We start from the raw sequence: 23,830 nt of genomic DNA on the forward strand, positions 1-23,830 counted from the left end.
GTGAAATCTGCTGTTTTGGGAAGGCATGTCCTATAAATATCAATTAAGTTTATCTTCTTTAATGTATCATTTAAAGCTTGTGTTTCCTTATTTATTTTCATTTTATATGATTGGTCCATTGGTGAAAGTGGGGTGTTAAAGTCCCCTACTATGATTGTGTTACTGTTGATTTCCCCTTTTATGGCTGTTAGCAGTTGCCTTACATATTGAGGTGCACCTATGTTGAGTGCATAAATATTTACAATTGTTATATCTTCTTCTTGGATTGATCCCTTGATCATTATGTAGTGTCCTTCTTTGTCTCTTGTAATATTCTTTATTTTAATGTCTATTTTGTCTGATATGAGAATTGCTACTCCAGCTTTCTTTTGATATCCATTTTCATAGAATATCTTTCCATCCCCTCACTTTCAATGCGTATGTATCCCTAGGTCTGAAGTGGGTCTCTTGTAGACAGCATATATAAGGGTCTTGTTTTTGTATGCATTCAGCCAGTCTATGACTTTTGGTTGTAACATTGAATCCATTTACATTTAAGGTAATTATCCATATGTATGTTCCTGTTACCAGTTTCTGAATTGTTTTTGGATTTGTTATTGTACGTCTTTTCCTTCTCTTGCGTTTCCTGCTTAATGAAGTTCCTTTTGCATTTGTTGTAAAGCTGGCTTGGTGGTGCTGAACTCTCTTAGCTTTTGTCTGTCTGTAAAGCTTTACATTTCTCTGTTGAATCTGAATGAGATCCTTGCTGGGTAGAGTAATCTTGGTTGTAGGTCTTTCCCTGTCATTACTTTAAATATGTCCTGCCAGTCCCTTCTGGCTTGCAGAGTTTCTGCTGAAAGATCAGCTGTTAACCTTGTGGAGATTCCCTTGTATGTTATTTGTTGTTTTTCCCTTGCTGCTTGTAATATTTTTTTCTTGGTATTTAATTTTTGATAGTTTGATTAATATGTGTCTTGGCATGTTTCTCCTTGGATTTATCCTGTATGGGACTCTCTGCACTTCCTGGACTTGATTGATTATTTCCTTTCCTGTATTAGAAAACTTTTCAACTATAATCTCTTCAAATATTTTCTCAGTCCCTTTCTTTTTCACTTCTTATTCTGGGATCCTGATAATTCACATGTTGGTGCCTTTAATGTTGTCCCAGAGGTCTCTGAGACTATACTCAATTCTTTTCTTTCTTTTTTCTTTATTCTGCTCTGAAGTAGTTATTTCCACTATTCTACCTTCCTGGTCACTTACCCATTCTTCTGCCTCAGTTATTCTGCTATTGATTCCTTCTAGAGAATTTTTAATTTCATTTATAGTGCTGTTCAACATTGTTTGTTTGCTGTTTAGTTCTTCTAGGTCCTTGTTAAATGTTTCTTGTATGTTCTCCATTCTTTTTCCAGGATTTTGGATCACCTTTACTATCATTATTTTGAATTTTTTTTCAGGTAGACTGCCTATTTCCTCTTCATTTGTTTGGTCTGGTGGGTTTTTATCTTGCTCCTTCATCTGCTGTATTTTTCTGTCTTCTCATTTTGCTTCACTTACTGTGTTTCAGGTCTCCTTTTCACAGGCTGCAGGTTCGTAGCTCCCATTGTTTTTGGTGTCTGTCCCCAGTGGCTAAGTTTGGTTCAGTGGGTTGTGTAGGTTTCCTAGTGGAGGGGACTAGTGCCTGTGTTCTGGTGGATTAGGCTGGATCTTGTCTTTATGGTTGGCACGACTGCGTCTGGTGGTGTGTTTTGCAGTGCCTGTGACCTTATTATGATTTTAGGCAGCCTCTCTGCTACTGGATGGGGTTGTGTTCCTGTCTTGGTAGTTGTTTGGCATAGGGTGTCCAGCACTGTAGCTTTCTCATCGTTGAGTGAAGTGGGTCTTAGCATTGAGATGGAGATCTCTGGGAGAGCCTTCGCTGTTTGATACTACATGGAGCTGGGAGGTCTCTGGTGGACCCATGTCCTGAACTCAGCACTCCCACCTCAGAGGCACAGACCTGACACTCAGCTGGAGCACCAAGACCCTGTCAGCCTCACAGCTCAGAAGAAAAGGGAGAAAAAAAGGAAGAATGAAAAAATAAAATAAAGTTATTAATATAAAAAATAATTATTAACAATAGAAAAAATTTAAAAAGTAATAAAAAAAGAAAAAAAAGAAAGAAAGAAGAGAGCAACCAAACCAAAAAACAAATCCACCAATGATAACAAGCACTAAAATCTATACTAAAAAAAACAAAAGAAAAGAAATAAACCGGACAGACAGAACCCTAGGTCAAAGCTATACAGAAAAGATCACACCAAGAATCATACACATACACACTCACAAAAAGAGGAAAAGGAAAAAAATACATATATCTTTTGAGAAGTCTGAGGTCTTCTGCCAACGTTCAATAGGTAGGTGTTCTGTAGGAGTTGTTCCACATGTAGATGTATTTCTGATGTATTTGTGGGGAAGAAGGTGATCTCCACGTCTTACTCCTCCTCCATCTTGAAGGTCTCCCCCCTTTCAAATGCTTTGTTGAGCATTTATATCCCTAGCCAACATATGGTTGCAAATGATGAAGGAACCAACATGAAGAGTGGATAAACACAACCAACATATATATTGGTTGATATTTTCATTTAAGTTCAGTAATAAGAAAAAAGTGATTGAACAAAGACATATATTGGAACTTCACTTGTTCATCAATGACGTGAGCAACTTCTTTGCTGAACTGGATAGTGGTTTTCAAATACTGGAAGAACATTTCCAATTTTTTGTGTGCTATTCACAATATAATGGCTACAGACAGGATGCATTGTTATTTTAATCTGCTTCAGTACCCTCTCCTCCATTGCTTTCTTAAGTCTAGTGTGACAATCAAGAAAACAATAAGTCAAGCCCTAGTTTGCAGCATTTGCCAATTTCTTTGGTGTAAATACTCCCACTTTGGCTGATTTCAAGACCTGCAGAGTTGGGAAGACTTTGTATTGATACATCATTACAAGGGATAGATACAATAGATGTAAATAACCTCTAGAGCATAGATTATAGTAAATTGTCCAAAAAAAATTAGTAAGTGATGAGTTTTAAAGAGTTATTAGATTGTTTTTAATATAATTTATTTCATTGTAAGTTTTTAACATCCATCATGAAAATTTCTGAAAATTTAACAGTTGGCTCGCACAAGCTGGTATAGGCCAGCTCCAGCTTACCACTGGCTCATGTGTTTTCTCCTCATAGGTCGGCTTGGGAAGCCAAAAATTACTCAGAGTTTAATGACATCTGTGAATAGCACCTGCAATGTCACACTGACATGTTCTGTCGAGAAAGAAGAAAAGAATGTGACATACAGTTGGAGTCCACTGGGGGAAGAAGGCAATGTTCTTCGAGTCTTCCAGACCCCTGACAACCAAGAGCTGACTTACACGTGTACAGCATGGAACCCTGTCAGCAACAATTCTGACTCCATCTCTGCCCAGCAGCTCTGTGCAGGTAACCATCTCTGTCCATCTCTCCTGGAGTCTCAGAAATCACTCTAACCTGCTGCAAGGCCTGAATCGGCCCTAGTTCTCCAGGGAAAAGTGCCTCCCTTATACCAGGGCTGGACTCAGGGGAATTCTCTTCCCAAGAAGCCCTGGAAAAGAATCCAAAGCCTTCTGGGTGATGCTGGGCATTTCAGGGTGTTCTGAGGCAGCCCCCGCTCAGCTCCCCAGTTCAGTTTCTGATCTTGACCTTTAATAGCAGGAAGTACAGTTTCCCTCTGAGCTTTGGCACTCCCCTCTATCCATATTGAGTGTCCTTCAGGGGAGTGCCCCTGAATGTGGATAAGCTTGCCCAGCCTCTAAGGCCTATTTCCTGAGAGTCAAGTCTCACCACATCTTCTATTTCCAGACATCGCAATGGGCCTCCATACTCACCGCACTGGGCTGCTGAGTGGGCTGGCTGTGCTCTCTCTGCTTCTAATCATTCTACCTTCAGTGATTTTGTTCCTTTTGCACAAAAGAGGACAAGGTAAGATTTTCTCAGAAGTTAAAATGTGGAAATGCACCTGCCTTCTTCCTTCTTCCTGGGACTGAAGTCATTTATCCAAGGTGGGGTGGAAATGTCCTTTGTTCCAGGGAATTAGCCTTCCTAAAATCCCCAGCCCCTCACCTTACCATCTCCCAGAAAGATGGTCCCGAGGACTATATAACATTACCCTGAATGGTCTTCAAAATATGTTATTGGGATCACCAAGATGTCGTGGGCCCAGAACATGGGTTCGAGTTTAGCACTGCCATTAACAAGCAGTGCTTCATGGGATGCATGTCTTTACCTCTCTGACTTAGTGTTCTCACATGTGAAATGAGGTTTGGACTAGGTCTCCAAGGTCACTTCCGATTCCATCAAAACTGTGACCTTTGAAATGTCATTGAGGCACATGTACTAATTTTATATTCCATGGTTGTCACTAGATCCCTTTGGGTCCCTCTGGATCACTCTGTAATTGTAACCATTCTCAATTCAGAAAACCTGATCTGGGGTTCTAGGGGATCATTATACCCTCCTATTCCTCCTAACTCCGTGTCCACCCAAAATCTTGCTTTCCCACCGATCGTAATAACAAGCCTGTACGTAGCGAGGCTCTACATCTGATTCCATGTTCCTGACTCTCCTTTGTGTCTGATTCCTCAGGTTCCTACTTGAAGACCTTCAGTAAGAACCCTGGTAAGTTCTCAGCCACAAGTTTCCCTGTATGATGGAAGAGATGCATTCACAGCACAGCGATTAAGCCTAAGCTTGTACTTTGCAGGCAGTCTGGGTTGAAGGTGCCAGCTTGACCATTTATCAACTACCAGTTATTTTATCACTGTCTCAGTTTTCTCTGTTGTAAAATATACATAAAAATAGGATTGCTGCATATACTTATTAAATGGATTTAATGAATTACACATATAAAATACTTGGCCCAGTGTCTGGTACCTCGTAAGTACTCAGTCAGTGTTAGATACTATACTTACAATTGACCAACCTGGGCTTGGCACAGAAGGAGGCATTCTGGGGGCAGAGAGTTTGTGACATGAACTGTAACTCAAATGGCCTCATGATGGGGAGAAATCACACAACCTGCTGTAATATCACTCAGCTCAGGCTTGTTGTCTGCAGATATGTTGGTGCCCTGGAATATGAAGGCCCCAAATTCTGGCTATCTCTTTTCAACTTGACCCTCAAATGTTCCATGTTAGGAGCAAAGAAAAGCAGTACACTGGGAGGAATTCCCACGAATTCTTAAAAGTAGGGACTTATCTCTCTTGTCTGCTGCTCCGTGACCTCATACATAGCTTGGCATGTGGAGAGAGCTTAACAAATCTTTGACTCTGTGAATCAGTCAAGCAACAAATATTTGTGGAGCATCTACTACAGGTCTAACATTGAGGTGGTAAAAGAAAGGTGTGCACCAGAAGAGGCCAACACAGTGTATAACTAGAGAGAATCATTCTAGTCAAAAAATTAATACCCTCACATGAAAAGAAAACTAGCCATGCAAGGTAGTGGATGCTAAGTGCCAGAGACACTAAGACCCTGGGTGGAAAAGCTACCTTCAGTGCCCACACAGGGATTGGGGAGAATCTCTTTACCCTAATGTGGGCTTTGGAGCAGAAAAGAATTCCCACTGAGCTCTGGGTGAAACCTGAGCCAGGTGTCTCCCATACCGCATGCCATCCCTAGAAAAGGAAAAGACAGTCAAGGATCCAAGCATCCATCTCAAGAGAATGGGAGTCATTTAACTTCTTTGGGTTTTATTTCTTCATTTGAAAAAGAGAACATTAGAATAGATCACCTCGAAAACTTCATCCACATTTCACATACTGTGGTTCTATGTTTGTTTGTGACACAGATGCTGCCTCAAAGAAAACAATATACACATACGTCACAGTTCCAAGAGACACCCAGACAGCAGAGCTCAGGATCTATGATGAAATCCCCCAGTCCAAGGTGAGGTGGTGCTACTCGTGGGTCTCCACCACAGGCCCCCAGGACAAGGAGTCATGGGCAGCAGGCACAGCCAAGAGCCTGACGGGGTCCAACCAGGAAATACCAGGTCAGGGAAATGATGCCATGAGTCTTTCTATGAGGATAAGAATGTGGTCAAGTGTCACCCCATGACAGCTTCCCAGGGTTGAAGCCTCATGCTTCCACATGAGAGCCTCACTCCAGGTTAGATGAGAGTCATGACTAAGAGCAAAGCACCTTCTATAGGGGACCCACAACAGGGGAGTCCCTGATGTGAGGTGAGAGCTGTTATGTGGCCACTGACAGGTGAACAATTTGCTAAGTGGGGTTCAAGGACACAGAACTGAGAGAGGTCCCCTTGAACTTGACTTCTTGGTCTGGCTGTAGCAACAGCTTGCTTTCCTCAGGCTGCTTCGCTCTGTTCCACAGCCTCCCCTCTCGCCTGCCTTTTACCTGCCTGTCTCTCCCTCACCTCCACGCTGAACCAGGCTTCTACATGGTATTGCCTTTCTCTGTGCCCCCACCAGCCTGCTCTCCTAAAGTCTCCAAGGAGTGAAAGGGAAACTGAGGTCTGCCCGGTCAATCCAGCCTTGTACTTGGACTGATAGGTCAGCTGGGTCCATAGAGCCCATGGAAAGCTAAAATTCTGACTAAGCAAGACTCAGTCTGACCCCTCCTCTTGGCTCCTGAAGATTTTGCCCAATGGCTGCCAACTGTCCCATGCTCACCCCCACCTGAACCTGATCCTCTCCAAAGCTGGATGGAACCAAAGTTGAAGCTGGAGAGGAGGCCACCTAGTGAAAGTGCAACCAGGGAGGGCTGATGGGCAGAAGCAGAAGTAAGAAGGGGGGGCTCATAAGATTTTGCCTGGGCTCCCTCACTGAGGGAAGATGGGTGTTTTACAGGTGCTCCCCACCAAGGAGGAGCCAGTGAACACGATTTATTCCATAGTGCAGTACTCTGATAAGGTAAAGACTTTCTGAATTTTAGCCCTGTTGTCCTGTCTATTCCAACCTTTCTGCTGTATCTTGTCCATCCAACCAGGAGTCAGCTGGTTCCCTTGGGACTCTATGCTTCTCAGGATTAATTGCTGAGGGCCTTGGTCTTATTCCACACATGCACACAGCCTTACTCCCCGGGTCCATGACCATCCACAAGCTGGCCTCCTTGATGCTGATCCCACACTTTATATGCAGGAGCCCCTAGGCCTCTGAACTACAGTGTGGAAACTCCAGCCTCTATAACATCCAAGGCCATTGCTAGCTCACAGTGTGGAAATTAGAAAGCAGGTGTCCCCCACCTTCCCCCTACCCTGGGCAGACACAGGTCCACACCAAGTGCACAGTAGGTAGAACACAGGCTGAACCCCAGTTCCCATTTGCTCCCTCAGCAGACCCTCACAGTGTGCAACATGCCCAACCATTTGTAGAGCTCTAGTGACACTCACATTCCCTGTGCCTCAGTGTCCCTCTCTCAATTATGCAAAGAGAGAAGGTAAGTCCTGATCTTTGACAGGACTTTCAGTTTGGGGAATCTGGTGAGGAGTTGAGACCCTGTCTGAGGGTCCTGATTTCTGCTACAGTAAGGACAGCTCTGGGGTATCTGGGTGAATCAAATATTTTGGAAGTGTTTCTGTTTAATAGCTGAGCTAATAGGTAGGAAGCTAATCATGAAAGATAAATTTGAACCCGGAAGTCTCGGAGGAAAGGGACAATAATGATAACAAATGAAGAGTGAGAAGAAATATCGGGATACCAAAATGGAATGCAAATGAATCCATGAATAAGAATTAAGAGCTGATTCTACGAGGCATCTATGAATTGGCCAAATAGGAAGGTCGTAAGGGAACTCAATGCACAGGTCAGTTTGAATGTTAAGATAAGCCAAGTGTCCTGGAGAACAAGATAAAAGGACCTTGACTTCCTCAGTGATCAGGAGATGAAAGGAGGGAGAAGGAAAAGAAGGAGGTGAGTGAGGAAAGAGGAGGAGGAGGGAAAAGGAAGGAGAATCAGGAAGCGGGAAGCAAGGTGTCCACATGTTTGAACCAGGATTGGAAGGAGAGTGGGAGGAAACAGAGAAGAAAATACAACTGGAAAAGACTAGACTTGAGGGATTAATCAGGGACTCTTGGACTGAGACATCTCAAAGTAAACCCTCTAGACAAGTTGGATGACAATTATTAATTTGGATAATGTGTAATTTAAAACCTAGGACTCTGCAAGCCAATGGGAGGGTTGTCTGCAGTATTCTAAGTAACTAGAGCATATGACACCAGTGCAGGTGACTCACCACTAAATATAGGCCAAGGTGCAGTTACCAGGGTACAGAAGGAATGAAGGCTGAACTAGGAACATGGAACATGGGTAGCTTGAGCCTGGATGTTGCCTCAAGCCTATAATAAAAATCAGTGCAGATATCCACATTCTCTACTGCTGCTTTTTCTAAGCTAAGAAGTTGATTACCCAAGGGCTTCCAAATTGGGTGGCTGGCACAGAGGCGAGGGACTCAGCAAAGGGCAAGGCCCTGCTACCCCTGTTTACCCCAGAACCAGGGAAATCTAAGGCATCGGTCTGTGCCATTTGCATGACTCTAGAGGGCTCCTCGTGGGACTGGAATTCCCTACCATCACCTTTCAGTCAACATGTCTTCCTTCTCCCTTTTGTGCAGATGGGGAAAACCAACACTCAGGACAGCAAACCTCCTGGGACTTCAAGCTATGAAATTGTGATCTAGGCTCCCAGATGGAATTCTCCCCATGGAAACTGAGCTACAACCATACCTACTGGCAGATGCTCCAGACCTAGACTTGCTCTGCCCAGATCTTACCTGGAGATTGCAAATCACCAGATCCCAACACGTAAGCAAAGAAGCAAACACTTTGTTGCTGGGCATAGCTCATGCCTAGATAAGCAAATGGATACATGCCCTTTCTGAAATTGCTCCCTTCCTGATGAATGACAAGGAAGGTCCTTTGGCACAGTGCTTCCCACCCTTCTTCACATCGCAGCACATGGAGAAAATATTTTTGTGGCCCAATGGGGTAAACAGTAAAGATTGCTCATGGCTGGAGGCTGTGTATGACCAGAGGTGATGACTCTTCCCAGCAACCCCATATGTGAAGGATCCACATTTTGCACACCTATAATCTGCCATGACACACCACTTAGGAGCCTCTTCTCACACTCAATATATGGGAGGAGCCCTGGTCCATGGCTTCGCCAAGTCCACACAGCACCTTGGGCAGATGAGCCCCTCACTTGAGTACATGGCTTGGCGTGTACTGCATTTCAGCCTCTGTTTGTCCCTTTGCTTGGGAAACTTTGTTCAGGGTACACCTGGCTGGACCAGCCCAACCCTATGTAACTGTGTGGCATGGGAAGCCATCAGAGTTGTGGCTCTCCGCTGTGCAGACACAGTCTCCCAATAGAGTGTTGGAAAATGCTCTTTCTGTAGGAACTAGACTGCTGAGGCATTTTTCTTCAGGCTCCACTTCAGAAACCTCATAATATATTTTTTCTGGCCAAGTTTTCCTTCTATATCACTCTGTGATTGTTAATTTTATGCGTCAACTTGACTGGACCATGGGGTGCCCAGATATCTGGTTAAACATTATTCAGGCTGTGAGTTTGAGGGAAGAGGTAAACATTTGAATTGGTAGACTGAGTAAAGCAGATTAATTTTCCCCTCCAGTGTAGGTGGGCATCACCAAACCCATTGAAAACCTGAATAGAACAAAAAGGCAGAGTAAGGGAAAATCCATTCTCTCTCTCTGCCTGTCTTTGAAATGGGACATCAGTCTTCTCCTGCCTTAGGACTTGCACATGGACTGGAATGTCCACGATCAGCTCTCCTGGTTCTCAGGCCTTTGGACTCAGACCGGAACTATACCATCACCTCTCCAGCTTGCTGACTACAGATCTTGGAATTTTTCAATCTCCATAACCACATGAGTCAATTCCTTTATAGCTATTTCCTGTTAGATCTGTTTCTCTGCAGAACCAGGCTAATAGACACTCCAAACAGCCTCATCAAGAAGAAGAAGCCAGGGCTTCCTGGTGGCGCAGTGGTTGAGAGTCCACCTGCCGATGCAGGGGACACGGGTTCATGCCCCAGTCCGGGAAGATCCCACAGGCCGCGGAGTGGCTAGGCCCGTGAGCCATGGCCGCTGAGCCTGCGCGTCTGCAGCCTGTGCTCTGCAACGGGAGAAGCCACAACAGTGAGAGGCCCGTGTATGGCCAAAAAAAAATAGAAGTAGAAGCCATATCCAGTAACCTCATTCTCTAAAAAGAATTGCTAAGCTATATTTCTGGCACTTTAGGGGAACCCAACCATCAAAACAATAGACCTTGAAGGAAGCCGTCATTCTCTAGAGGGAACTTCGTAGATGACAGTATAGATGATGAAATTGGATTCACCTCAGTTCCTAAGGCTCATCCCAGAAAGTCGTGGAGTTCAAGCTGATGTTAATGACCCTCCCTCTTTCCCTGACAACACTAAGGAGGAATCACCTATGGCTGAGCAGAACATTGAAGTAAGCATTTGAAAAATTGTTTCCCTTATGTGTTAGCAAACATAACCAGCTAAATCCTAAAACCCCATGAAAAATCCCAGGCTGGATAGCAGAAATAAACTGCATTTAGGCAGAATGAAGTTGTTAGTCCCCATTAATGGGTCCATAGAACCACCTAGCCCTGACTCTCATTAGCACTGTGTTGGGGGTTGCAAGGCCTCCAAAGAGTAAGATGAGCATGATGTCTGCCCTGGTCTAACTACAGTACAAATACTACAGTTAAATTCTGAACTACATGCTACAGAGAGTGGCATGAGCTAGCACAGTCAGAAAAAAATCTTACGGAGGAAGTGCTGCTGAAGCTGGACCTCAAAGGATGGATGGAATTTGGCAGAGAATGAAGAAGACAGAAGGCATCCAAGTGAGGAAGGCATGAAAGAAAGAAAAGGACTGGATCTGTGTCATGTATTTGGGATACCTCCCCAGATATACCATGCATGTTCACAGTCTCTTGCCTGTGTGTGGCACAGTGCTCAGCTGGAATGTATGCCCCCATCCCCTGTCCATTTACACATCCTTCAATACCCAGCTCAAATGTCACCTCATCTATGAAGCTTTCCCGGGTATCACTAGTCAAATTAACTATGGTTCTTTTTGCACTCCTTCCCCCACCCCTTTGCTCTTTCTGTCATTAAAACTCATTTCATTCTACCTTACAGTATAGATTATTATTTGCTTCCCTCTATGTTGCCCATTACTTAAAGGCAAGGCCCGTGACTTCATGATCATGAAGAGGTAATAGCTTTATTCATCTCTGCATCTACCGCCAGCCAGCATGGTGTCTTGTACCTTGCTTGTGAGCTATAAATGCTGTTGAATAGAATTGAAAGTGACCAGCCTGCTTGCAAAGAAGATACATATTGGAAATACTGATGGATAGGAGCCAATAAGCACAGTGGAATCAAATCACGGCAAGCATTACATATCAAGAGGCAGACATCAGAGGCTATTCCTAGTATAAGGACACTTTGGAGGGAGAAGATTTTCAGAGTTAGACAGACCAGCTAAGACATCAAGTGATGCAATGAACCAGGTGTGAAGAGGTGAAAGGCAGTCACCCTAGGGAAGGGTATGAAGGAGGAAATAAAAAGATGTGGTCCTAAAGGATGAAGAAGTTCCAAAGTCACACTAACAGGCTGTTTTTTCTAAAATAAAAGTACTCTTTTATGCGAGTTGAAGGATTGCTCCTGAATATCTTCATTCTGTAACTGCTGTCCCTGCCTTTCTCTGGTGTGCTCACTCAGTCACATCCTTAGTATACTAACACTCCAGTGGAAAGGTGGGGTGGGAGAGAAAGGAAAGAAAGAAAGAAAGAAAGAAAGAAAGAAAGAAAAGAAGGAAGGAAGGAAGGAAGAGAGAGAGAGAGAAAGGAAGGAAGGAAGAAAGAAAGGGAGAGAGAGAAAGAAATGGGGGAGGAAAGAAAGAAAGAAAGAAAGAAAGGGAGAGAGAGAAAGAAAGGGGGAAAGAAAGAAAGGAAGGAAGAAAGAAAGAAGGGGGAAGGAAAGGGGGAAGGAAGGGGGAAGGAAAGGGGAAGGAAGGGGGAAGGAAGGGGGAGAAAGGAAGGAAGGAAGCAAGAGAGAGAAAGGAAAGAAGAAAGGAAAGAACCAGAGATAAGTGTTCCTTAGGTCTTCCAGGAGAACTAACCTGGGATGGAACCAGTGCACAGAAATTCTTCAAGTGGGCTTTGGGACTCAGGACCACCATGTTTGATTCTTTCCTGTGAGTCTTCTGATTTATGAAGACGTAAGCTACTTACCCCATTCCCAAGGGCTCAGTTCTCAGATAATCCTTCTGTAAAATGACTGTGATCTTATTTTCCCCTTCACATATTTCCATACAACCTAGATTATGAACAACAGGTCTATAAAATCAAAGTATTCTTTCAATGGAGAGGATCTTGTAACAGACAAAGATGTGCTAGTTTAAAAATGTGCATTGAAATTGAAATCTCAGGGGCAGGGCCCTCTAGTGGAAAGCAGAGGTAAGACAGGACACTCCCTCGCAAGTCAGCATGGGCTTTACCAGGGAACTGAGTTAATGCCTCTCAGAAAAAGAAAGTGAAGCTGATTTAAAATGAGAGTTTTTTAAAGCTATAGAACATTATGAACTGCACAGCCCACAAGAGAAATTCTGGACTGGGCCACCTATGGAAAGTGGGCATAGGAAGGAGCCTGGCTGGTCCAGGCTATGTAAACAGAGAGCACTTCTCATGGTTACTCCTGGAGAAAAGAAATGACCGGGCTATATTTTCTTCAAGATCCATTACTTTCCTTCTATTTGAATTTTCTCTGAATTTCACTTGATTTGTAAAATTTTCTCACATGTAATTAGTGACAATACCTATTGGCTGTAAAATGAAGCTTAAGGACACAATAGGAAAAAGTGTAATGAGTGGTCACAAATGTGGGCTCTGATGCTAGAGTACCTGGGTCTGAATCCTGGTTTCTTAGATATGTGACCTTGGGCAAGTTATTTTAATCTCTCTGTGCCTCAGTTTGCCCATCTGTAAAATAGGTATAATACTGGCTCCTACCTTGTAGGGTTGATGTGGGGATTAAATGAGGTGTTCCGTGCCTGCACACAGTAAAACCCTGGATCATTATATTAGCTGTTCTTATAGGCCTGAAACCATCATAAGATGCTAAACCAAAATTATGAAATAAGGTTCTTGCAACGCAAATGTATCTGATACTGTGCTAGATTAACATGGTATGTCAAACTTTTAACTCTCAATCCTCAACTCAATACCTGCTCCTATTATTTCACTTATTACACTACATCTTAATTACCTGATAGCATACCTGTCTCCTCAACTAGTGAGAGCACAGGGGCTATGTCTGAATAATAGTGATGGAAATAAAGAGCTATTTGAGGGCAGGGAGCCTGTAATAGTTAATTGAGGGCTTACTTTGTACACCAACTGCTACACTAGATGCTGTAAAATAGGAATTAACTCTTCTAGTTTACATTAAGGCTGAGGGAGTAAATACCTTAGCAAAGCCAGTAAGCTTAGGAAGACAGGATTTGAACTCAGGACTTCTTGTCATCAAGGCCTAAGTACTTGCACTCTACCATGCTGCCTCCTTTACCTGCTGTGGATTCCCAACACCTGGCACTTTGCTTCAAGTATATCACACACCTGGCACCTTGCTTGACACATAATAGGTGGCCCACAAATATTTGTTGAATGAATATGTACATATAATAATATTTTAAAGACAATAACTGCAGCTCCAAGTCAACATGTTCATATATTAATTCCATTGTTCTCTGGATAACCACCCAGCTTTCCTTTTGGAAACAGCCATTAAAGAAGCTTGGATAGAAGCCCCCTCTGCATTTTGGACAGAGCTAGTTTCCTAGCAAACAAGGAATCCAGGTCTTAAGCATTTCTGATGAGTTGTTACAAAATGAGAAAAACACAGTGTAAATTTCCACTATTTACACCACAAGAAAAACAGGAACAGAAGAGGTAAGAACTGGGGAGTTGTGCTATACTAGTTCATGGTTAAGAAACAGCTACGCACCTTGAGATTTTAATGATCCTCCATCCAAGTGTGAGGAGCCCTTGATGGTTTTTCATATTAAAGTGTTAATACATTTTGACAAAGGCCCATTAGTAAAAGTCCTGAAGTTCTGATTTGAGGAAGCAAAGTAATGACTAGTATATTCTTTAGAGGCTTGTAGACCTTGAGAAATTTATTTAGAGGATGCATAAGAGAACTATCCTCTCTTCGGATGATAATTATTATCATCACTCTTGCTGGCTGATTGCCCAGGCAGTTCTGAATAGCCCTACACAAGCCTCTGGGTTTAGCTGCATCAACTCTGGGACCTGAAAGTGGCCATATCTTTGCAAGTGGGAAATAGAGATTTTTTTCTTATGAGGTTTTATCATAGGCAAATAATTACATAAATTATCTGTCAGGGAATTTTTAAAAATACACATAATCTCAATCACTAATTTATAATCTATATTTCCAACTGTTTATGGGTCATTTCTGCATGGATGTCAGAAGCCACCTTAAATTCAGTGTGCCCAAAATTGAACTCACAGGTCTTTCCTTGACCTCCCCAACTTGCTTTCTGTCTGTTTCCACTGTGCTAGTTAATGGCCCACCAAATCATAATAGCTGACACTTACTGAGTGCTTACTATGTACCATTCCCGCCCTGATGTTTTATATGTATTCACTCATCTAAAGCCCATAAGAAACATTAAAACTTATCTACCCCCAAAATAGTTGCAATCATCCTCCATTTTACAAGTTAAGAAACTGAGTCACAGAAAGGCTAAGTAACTCAGACAAACAAATATTAAAACCAGGAATCAATTCCTAGTCTTCCAACTCCAGGGGCTGTGTCCTGAACTGCTATTCTTTACTGCTTCACCAGTCAGCTGCCACCCAAAGCAAAGAAATCTTTTATCCTTGAGTCTTCTTTCTTTCTTCCCATCACCTCACCTCCCCACTACATCTAATCAGCTATTAGGTCCTGTCAATTCCAACTCCTCATCTGTCATACAGAGTGAAGTAAGTCAGAAGGAGAAAAACAAATACCATATGTTAACACATATATATGGAATCTAAGAAAAAAGAATGTCATGAAGAGCCTAGGGGTAGGATGGGAATAAAGACACAGACCTACTAGAGAATGGACTTGAGGACATGGGGAGGGGGAAGGGTAAGCTGTGACGAAGTGAGAGAGTGGCATGGACATATATACACTACCAAAGGTAAAATAGATAGCTAGTGGGAAGCAGCCGCATAGCACAGGGAGATCAGCTAGGTGGTTTGTGACCACCTAGACGGTGGGATAGGGAGGGTGGGAGGGAGGGAGACGCAAGAGGGAAGAGATATGGGAACATATGTATATGTATAACTGATTCACTTTGTTGTAAAGCAGAAACTAACACACCATTGTAAAGCAATTATACTCAATAAAGATGTTAAATAAATAAATTAATTAATTAAAAAAAAATTCCAACTCCTCTATTTGGCCCCTCTCAACCATGTCTCCTCAATCTGTCTAATTCTCAAACACACCCTCCCTCTCTATCCCAGTCTCTCAGTTCATTCCTTTATCCTTTATTACCTGGGCTGCTATCACACAAAGAGCAATCTTTCTAAAACATGGAAGTTATCACTTCATTTTCCTGTGGGACCAGACTCCTTAGCAATCTAACCTATCAGATTTTCCAGGCCCCTCACCTGCCTCTTCCCTAGGCTCCAGCCACATAGAATATCGTGGGTCCATAAACTCACCAAATCCTTTCCCACTCCCATGCCTTTGCCTATGCTGCGTCCCCCACCTGAAATGCCTTTCTCTCCATTCCATCTCTGGCTCTTTCATATTTCAAGGATCAGGCCAAGTATCCCCTCTTTGTGTAGCCTTCCAAAACCTCCCACTCAAAGCTAAATATATAGCTCCTTATTTACACTCCTGCAGCATTTAGTACATAAGTGCATAATAGTAGTCTTTATCATATTCTTTTATAATTATATAGCTGTGGCATTTTTTAAACTGTCTCCCCAACTGGCCAATAAGTTGTTTTGGCTCAGAAGACTTTCTCCTCTTCTTTGTGTCCACAGTACCTAATAAACCTTGGATCCTCAAAAACTTGGATTAATTAATACAAGCATGAAGATTATGCTTACTAGTAGCAAATGCTGCTAAACCTATTTCAGAAGCCAGGTGCCATGTTTGTAACAGGGTATTTTATCCTTTCTACATGTTACCTTTTATTTCATGTATTTGTAAATTTCCATTAATAAAGTATTGTCCGCACCTTGTAAGTGCCTAAGAAATGAGACTACAAGCTCCATTTCAGCAAGTAAACACACAAATATTTGATGATGCATCTATTCTGTTTGTGTCTTACTTGGCTTTTTCAGGAAAAGAAGAGATAAAATAAGTAGCTGAAACATCAAAAACTATCAACAATATGATAAAGGCTCTGTGCAGCTGAGAACTCAGACCCTGAATAGACACAAAGTTACCATGGATTGAGGTAGTCAGACAGAGAATGGGGAAAAGGAAGTCTGCTGTGAGAGAGATGACCAGGATCCTGAGAGAAGGTGGAAAACCTAGAGATAAGGAGGACCAGGACCAGAAACAAGAAACCAGAGCACAGCAGAGACATATGTCTAGAGGTAGAGCAGGGAGTTCTGCCTTGATCATCCTAGAAACAGAGAAACTGGGCACTTAAATCATATGTTTTGGGGTCCCTCTCCCTCTAGTATAAGAGTTTTGTCTTATTCATCTTTTCAGTAAGAGCGCTCATCACAGAAGCCAATGCCTAGGAGAGCTTAATAAATATTTGTTTATAAAGCAGAAGCTAGCACACCATTGTAGAGCAATTATACTCCAATAAAGATGTTAATAAATAAATAAATAAATAATTTGTTGAACTGAACTCAGATTGGGACCCAGACATCAAGAGTAGAATAGAAGTCCTGGAAACCACTTTGAGTCTGTTTCTAGGGAATTTGAGAGTAAGATTGTATAGGTCACCAACAGTGCCCCTTGGAGAAAAGGGATAAAAGGACTAGGTTTTTCAACGACGAGACTAGGGTGTGGTTCCCTCAGAACTATGGGTGCAGGGCCTCAGGATGTTTTGTAAAACTTTGAAGAAATGACTTGCTAAGAGGTGGTATGTGAGACAGCAAACAGTATCTTCTAGATCTGAAACCACTTCCTTTACTCTCTACTTATTAAAGAAGCTTCAGATCCTCTGCTCTGAGCAACTCTTTGCAAATACGCTTGGGCTCCCAGCTCCCACAGTTACATCTCTTCATCCGTCTTTTGTTGGGCTGAAATGGAACCACTACCCAGAACAATTTCAGTGCCACCTGTGTAGCAACTTTATAAACAGATACAGATAATCTTGAAAAGATTTTTTAAAATTTTTGGTGGTGTTTTTCTAGTGCCCTCTGAGGTTCTGACACATTTCATTTAATTTAATCTACACATTAGCCTTAGGACTCTCCCTCTGTCTGAAATGCTTTACCACCCACTCCGTACCTTCACTACCTCTAATACACACTTCACTTAGTTAATACCCAGTTATCCCTCAGGACTCAGCTCAAATGTCCCTTCCTGAGGGAAGTCTTCCTGTTCTTCAATCCATGTCTGATGCCCATTTTTACTCTCATTATACTAGATCTCTTTCCACCACAGCAGTTTTCAAATTTTGTCTTTAAACATTTCTCCTTGTGATTATCTGATCAATGTCTCTGTTTCCCCACTAGACTGTGAGCTCCATCAGGGCACAGATCACATCTGATTTTGTTCATCATTTGTATCCACAACGTCTGATCCTGTGCAAGTTACAGAGGAAGTCCTCAATGTATAATATTTTGATTAACTAGTGAAGATGCAACAGTTTGTACAGCTTTTAACTGTCTTACCTTACCTGGAATGAGTAATTCTTTGGCACATGTCTCAATGACAAAGCTATTTATTCCAAAGTATATTCCCTTAATAAGTTTCCAACCTTCAGATGGAAATGCAATAGAAAAATACTGGCTTTACTTCCTGTGTATAAAACATAGTTAGGAATTAGAAAACACAGAAAAGAGTTAACATTAACAATGTGGGCCTAAGACTGCTATCCTTTGAAAGGTGTGCTTACAAGGTTGGCCCTTGGCTGGTGTCTGGGAACTTGGATTTGGGGAGAGTTCTACCATTCCCTGATAAGAGGGAGTCACTGAACTTAAACTGCTTATACAAACAATTTGCTTTGTGCTAAACACCTGCTTTCCTTCTGGGATTCTGAAATTTTATACATGCTAGGTAGATAGCGCCTGCATGACTACTGATAAAAACCCTGGAATCCTAGGCTCAGACAAACTTCTCTAGTAGAAAATATTTCACACATGTTGTCATCACATGTCACTAGAGGAATTAAGCATATCTTATGTGACTCCACTGGGAGAAGCCTCTTGGAAGCTTGTACCTTGGTTTCTCCTGGACACCACTCTATATACCATCTCTTTTTACTGATTTTGCTTTTTATCTATTCACTGCAATAACTCACAGCCATGCGTATAACTATACGCTGAATCCTATAAGTCCTCGTAGTGAACCATTGAATGTGGAAGTGGTCTTGAAAATCCCTGACATACCTCCTTGAATGTTTTTATAATCCATCCAACTTTTCTTCTTCCATCCAGCAGTAGCTACAGCAGTCAAGGCACTATCTTCTCTTACCTGGACAGCAGCCCTTTACCTCCTGAAGTCACACTTGCCGTGGTCCAATTCATTCTCTACACCACAGCCAGAGTGATCTTTCCAAAACACAAACAATGTCATCTTGTGGCAGGAAGAACAAATGGATTGCTCTGGTATATAGCTTTACACTCATAATAGTTCATAAGTTGAAAGGTTATAACTGGAAGAACTTCTTTAACCAGAGATAAAATGGAAAATATACTCAGTTATCTAATTCCCCAAGAGGCACCAAGCCTAGATGGTCTTATGAGCTAACTCCACCACCTTCAATGAAAGGATAATTTCTATGTAATTTTAACTGTTCCAAAGTGTAAAAACTAGTGGAAATTTTCAAAATTCATTGAGCACTATTAATATAGCACTGATTCCAAACTAGATGAGGACGATTCCCAAAAAAGAAAAATATAAACCAGGGATCAGCAAACTACTTCCTGTGGACAAATCCAGTCTGCCAAGTGTTTTTATATAGCTCGTGGGTTAAGAATAGTTTTTACAATTTTTAAAAGTTGGAAAAACTCAAAAGAAGAATAATATTTGGTGACATGTAAAAATTATATGAAATTCAAATTTCAGTGTTAATAAATAAATTTTTTCTGGAACACCCCCAATACTCATTCATTTACATATTGACTGGGGCTGCTTTCATGCTACAACAGCAAAGTTGAATAGTTGCAGTGGAGACTGTACAGCCCCCAAAGTCTAAAAGTATTCACTATCTTGACCTTTATGGAAAAAATTTGTCAATTCCTGATATTGATCAGTCTCACTTATTAATATAATTGTTAAAAATGTTAATTCAAATTTTAGTAAATTGAACCAAGCAAGGAATTAAAAGGAAAAAAATGTAATCAAGTAGGGGTTCTCTCCAGAATGCAGAAATTAGTTATCTTTAAGAAATCTTTAAAAAAATTTTTTTATTGAAGTATAGTGGATTTACAATGGTGTGCCAATCTCTGCTGTACAGCAAAGTGACTCAGTTATACTCATATAGACATTTTTTTAATATTCTTTTCCATTATGGTTTATCATAGGATATTGAACATAGTTCCCTGTGCTATATATTAGAACCTTGTTGTTTATCCATCCTAAATGTAACGGTTTTCATCTACCAACCCCAAACTCCCAGTCCATCTCTCTCCCTCCCCACTCCCCCTTGGCAACCACAAGTCTGTTCTCTATGGCTATGAGTCTGTTTCTGTTTTGTAGATAGGTTCATTTGTGCCATATTTTAGATCCCACATATAAGTGATATCATATGGTGTTTGTCTTTCTCTTTCTGACTTACTTCACTTAGTATAATAAGCTCTAGATGCATCCATGTTCCTGTAAATGGCATTATTTTGTTCTTTTTTACGGCTGAGTAGTATTCCATTGTATATATGTACCACATCTTCTTTATCCATTCATCTGTCGATGGACATTTAGGTTGTCTCCATGTTTTGGCTATTGTGAATAGTGCTGCTATGAACATAGGGGTGCATGTATCTTTTTGAATTATAGCTTTATCCAGGTATATGCCCAGGAGTGGGATTGCTAGATCATATGATAATTCTATTTTTAGTTTTCTGAGGAACCTCCATAATGTTTTCCATAGTGGCTGTACCAACTTACATTCCCACCAACAGTGTAGGTGGGTTCCCTTTTCTCCACACTTTCTCTAGCATTTGTTATTTGTAGACTTTTTAATGATAGCCATTCTGACTGGTGTGAGGTGGTACCTCATTGTAGTTTTGATTTGCATTTCTTTAATAATTAGTGATGTTGAGCATCTTTTCATGTGCCTACTGGCCATCTGCGTGTCTTCTTTGGAGAAATGTCTATTAAGGTCTTCTGTCCATTTTTTGATTGGACTGTTTGTTTTTTTGTTGTTCAGTTGTATGAGCTGTTTGTGTATTTTGGAGATTATGCCTTTGTCTATCGCATCATTTGCAAATATTTTCTCCCATCCATTCCGTAGGTTGTCTTTTGTTTTTTGTTTGGTTTTTTGTTTGTTTTTATGGTCTGCTGTGCAAAAGTTTGTAAGTTTGGTTAGGTCCCATTTGTTTATTTTTGCTTTTATTTCTATTGTCTTAGGAGACTGGCCTAAGAAAACATTGGTACAGTTTACATCAGAGAATGTTTTGTCTATGCTTTTTTCTAGGAGTTTTATGGTGTTATGTCTTATGTTTAAGTCTTTAAGCCATTTGAGTTTATTTTTGTGCATGGTGTGCGGGTGTGTTCTAACTTCATTGATTTACATGAAACTGTCCAACTTTCCCAGCACCACTTGCTGAAGAAACTGTCTTTTTCCCATTTTATATTCTTGCCTCCTTTGTTGAAGATTAATTGACTGTAGGTGTGTGGGTTTATTTCTGGGCTCTCTGTTCTGTTCCATTGATCCATATGCCTGTTTTTGTACCAATACTACACTGTTTTGATTACTGTAGCTTTGCAGTATTGTCTGAAGTCTGGAAGAGTTATGCCTCCTGCTTTGTTTTTTTCCCCTCATGATTGCTCTGGTAATTCTGGGTCTTTTATGGTTCCATATAAATTTTTGGATTATTTGTTCTAGTTCTGTGAAAAAATGTCATAGGTAATTTGATAGGAATCACATTAAATCTGTAGATTGCTTTGGGTAGTATTGCCATTTTAACAATATTAATTCTTCCAATCCAAGGGCATGAGATATCTTTCCATTTCTTTGAATCCTATTTTACTTCCTTTATTAATGTTTTATAGTACTCAGCATATAAATACTTCACCTCCTTGGTCAGGTTTACTCCAGGTATTTTTCTTTCTTTGGTGCAATTTTAAAAAGTGTCTTTTTTTTGAATTCCCTTTCTAATATTTCATTGTTAGTGTAAAGGAATGCAACTGATTTCTGAATGTTAATCTTCTATCATCCTACTTTGCTGAATTCATTTATTAGATCTAGTAGTTTTTGCGTGGAATCCCTAGGTTTTCTATATATAGTATCATGTCATTTGCATACAGTGACAATTTTACCTCTTCCCTTCCAATTTGGATAACTTTTCTTTTTCTTGTCTGATTGCTATGGATGGGATTTCCAATACTATGTTGAATAGAAGTGGTGAGAGTGGGCATCCTTGTCTTGTTCCAGATTTTAGCAGGAAGGCTTTCAACTTCTCACCATTGACTGTTATATTGGCTGTGGGTTTGTCATAAATGACTTTTATTATCTTGAGATATGTTCCCTCTAGTCTCACTTTGGTAAGAGTTTTTTTTTCATGAATTCATGTTGAATTTTGTCAAATGGTTTCTCTGCATCTATTGAGATGATCATGTGGTTTTTGACTTTTCTGACTTTTCTCTTGTTAATGTGGTGTATTACATTGATTGATTGATTTGCATATGTTGAACCATCCTTGTGAACCTGGGATGAATCCCACTTGGTCGTGGTGTATGATGATTTTTATGTGTTGCTGGATTCTGTTTCCTAATATTTTGTTGAGAATTTTTGCATCTCTATTCATCAAAGATATTGGCCTGTAATTTTCTTTTGTGGTGGTGTCTTTGTCTGGTTTTGGTATCAGGGTGATGGTGGCTTCATAGGATGTCTTTGGGAGTGTTCCCTCCTCTTCAATCTTTTGGAAGAATTTGAGAAGAATCAGTATAAGTTCTTCTTTGTATATTTGGTAGAATTCACCTGTGAAGACATCTGGTCCTGGACTTTTGTTTGTAGAAAGTTTTTTAATTACAGATTCTATTTCACTTCTAGTAATAGGTCTGTTCAAATTATCTATTTCTGCTTGATTGAATTTTGCTGGGCTGTATGTTTCTAGGAAGCTGTCCATTTCTTCTAGGTTGTCAAATTTGTTGGCATATAATTGTTCATAGTATTCTCTTTTTTTTTTTTAATTTCTGTGCTCTCAGTTGAGATTTCTCCTTTTTCATTTCTTATTTTGTTTATTTGGGTTCTCTTTCTTTTCTTCTTTGTGAGTCTGGCCAGTGATTTGTTAATTTTGTTTATGCTTTCAAAGAACAAGCTCTTGGTTTTGTTGCTTTTTTCTATTGTATTTTTAAAATCTCTATTTATTTATTTTTTCCCTTTATTATTTCCTTCCTTCTGCTAACTTTAGGTTTTGTTCTTCTTTTTCTAATTCTTTTAGGTGGTAGGTTAAGTTGTTTATTTGAGATTTTTCTTTCTTTGGATGAAAGTCTGTATCGCTATGAACTTCCCTCTGAGAAATGTTTTTGCTGCATCCCATAGATTTTGTAGGTTGTGTTTTCATTGTCATTTGTCTCAAGGCATTTTTTAATTTCCTTTGTGACTTCTTCATTGACCCATTGGTTATTTAGTGTCATGTTATTTAGTCTCCATATAATCTTTTTTTTTTTCTCATTTCTTTTCCTGTGGTTGATTTCTAGTTTCATGCCATTGTGGTCAGAGAAGATGCTTGAAATAATTTCTGTACTCTTAAATTTCTTGAAGTTAGTTTTGTGCCCTAGGATTTGGTCAATTCTAGAGAATGTTCCATGTGCACTTGAAAAGAATGTATATTCTGTGGGGTTTTTTTGATGTAGTGCCCTGAAAATATCAATTAAGTCTAACTGTTCTATTGTATCATTTAGGACCTCTGTTGCCTCATTGGTTCTCTGTCTGGAAGGTCTGTCCATTGATGTGAGTGGGATGTTAACCTCTCCTAGTATTATTGTATTCATATCAATTTCTCCGTTTATGTCTGTTAGTATTTGTTTTATGTATTTGGGTCTTCCTATATTAGGTGCATATATGTTGATGAGTGTAAAAATCTCATCTTGTATTGATTCTTTTATCATTATATAGTGTACTTCTTTATCTTTATAGCCTTTGCTTTAAAGACTATTTTGTCTGATATGAGTATTGCAACTCCCACTTCCTTGTCATGTCCATTTGCATGAAATAACTTTTTTTGTTTTTTTGGCTGCATTAGGTCTCCATTGTTGCATGTGGGCTTTCTCTAGTTGTGGCAAACGGGGGCTACTCTTTGTTGTGGTGTGCAGGCTTCTCATTGTGGTGGCTTCTCTTGTTGTGGAGCACAGGGTCTAAGAAAGTGGGCTTCATTAGTTGCAGCATGTGGGCTCAGTAGTT

General features: G+C 40.7%; 1 protein-coding gene across 5 annotated transcripts in view; it reads left to right on the forward strand.

The window, feature by feature from the left end:
- Positions 1-23,830, forward strand: part of CD84 (CD84 molecule) — a 74,436-nt gene that overhangs the window by 26,780 nt on the left and 23,826 nt on the right. Inside the window, exons 3-9 of one of the 5 annotated variants that reach the window (XR_003794361.1) lie at positions 3,205-3,456; positions 3,856-3,975; positions 4,639-4,671; positions 5,843-5,940; positions 6,864-6,926; positions 8,626-8,815; positions 9,771-12,001. Coding sequence is in view for 3 of the 5 variants with exons in the window: in XM_029227845.1 (XP_029083678.1) it covers positions 3,205-3,456; positions 3,856-3,975; positions 4,639-4,671; positions 5,843-6,111 (674 nt within the window). In the remaining 2 variants the exon portion in view is untranslated. Of the gene's footprint in view, positions 1-3,204; positions 3,457-3,855; positions 3,976-4,638; positions 4,672-5,842; positions 6,803-6,863; positions 6,927-8,625; positions 12,002-23,830 lie in introns of those variants that run through there. The other 4 variants (XR_003794362.1, XM_029227847.1, XM_029227848.1 and 1 more) reach the window with 4 other exon arrangements.

This window comes from Monodon monoceros, unplaced genomic scaffold, assembly GCF_005190385.1.
Source record: "Monodon monoceros isolate NGI ecotype Baffin Bay Population unplaced genomic scaffold, NGI_Narwhal_1 Super_Scaffold_18, whole genome shotgun sequence".
NCBI lineage: Eukaryota > Metazoa > Chordata > Mammalia > Artiodactyla > Monodontidae > Monodon > Monodon monoceros.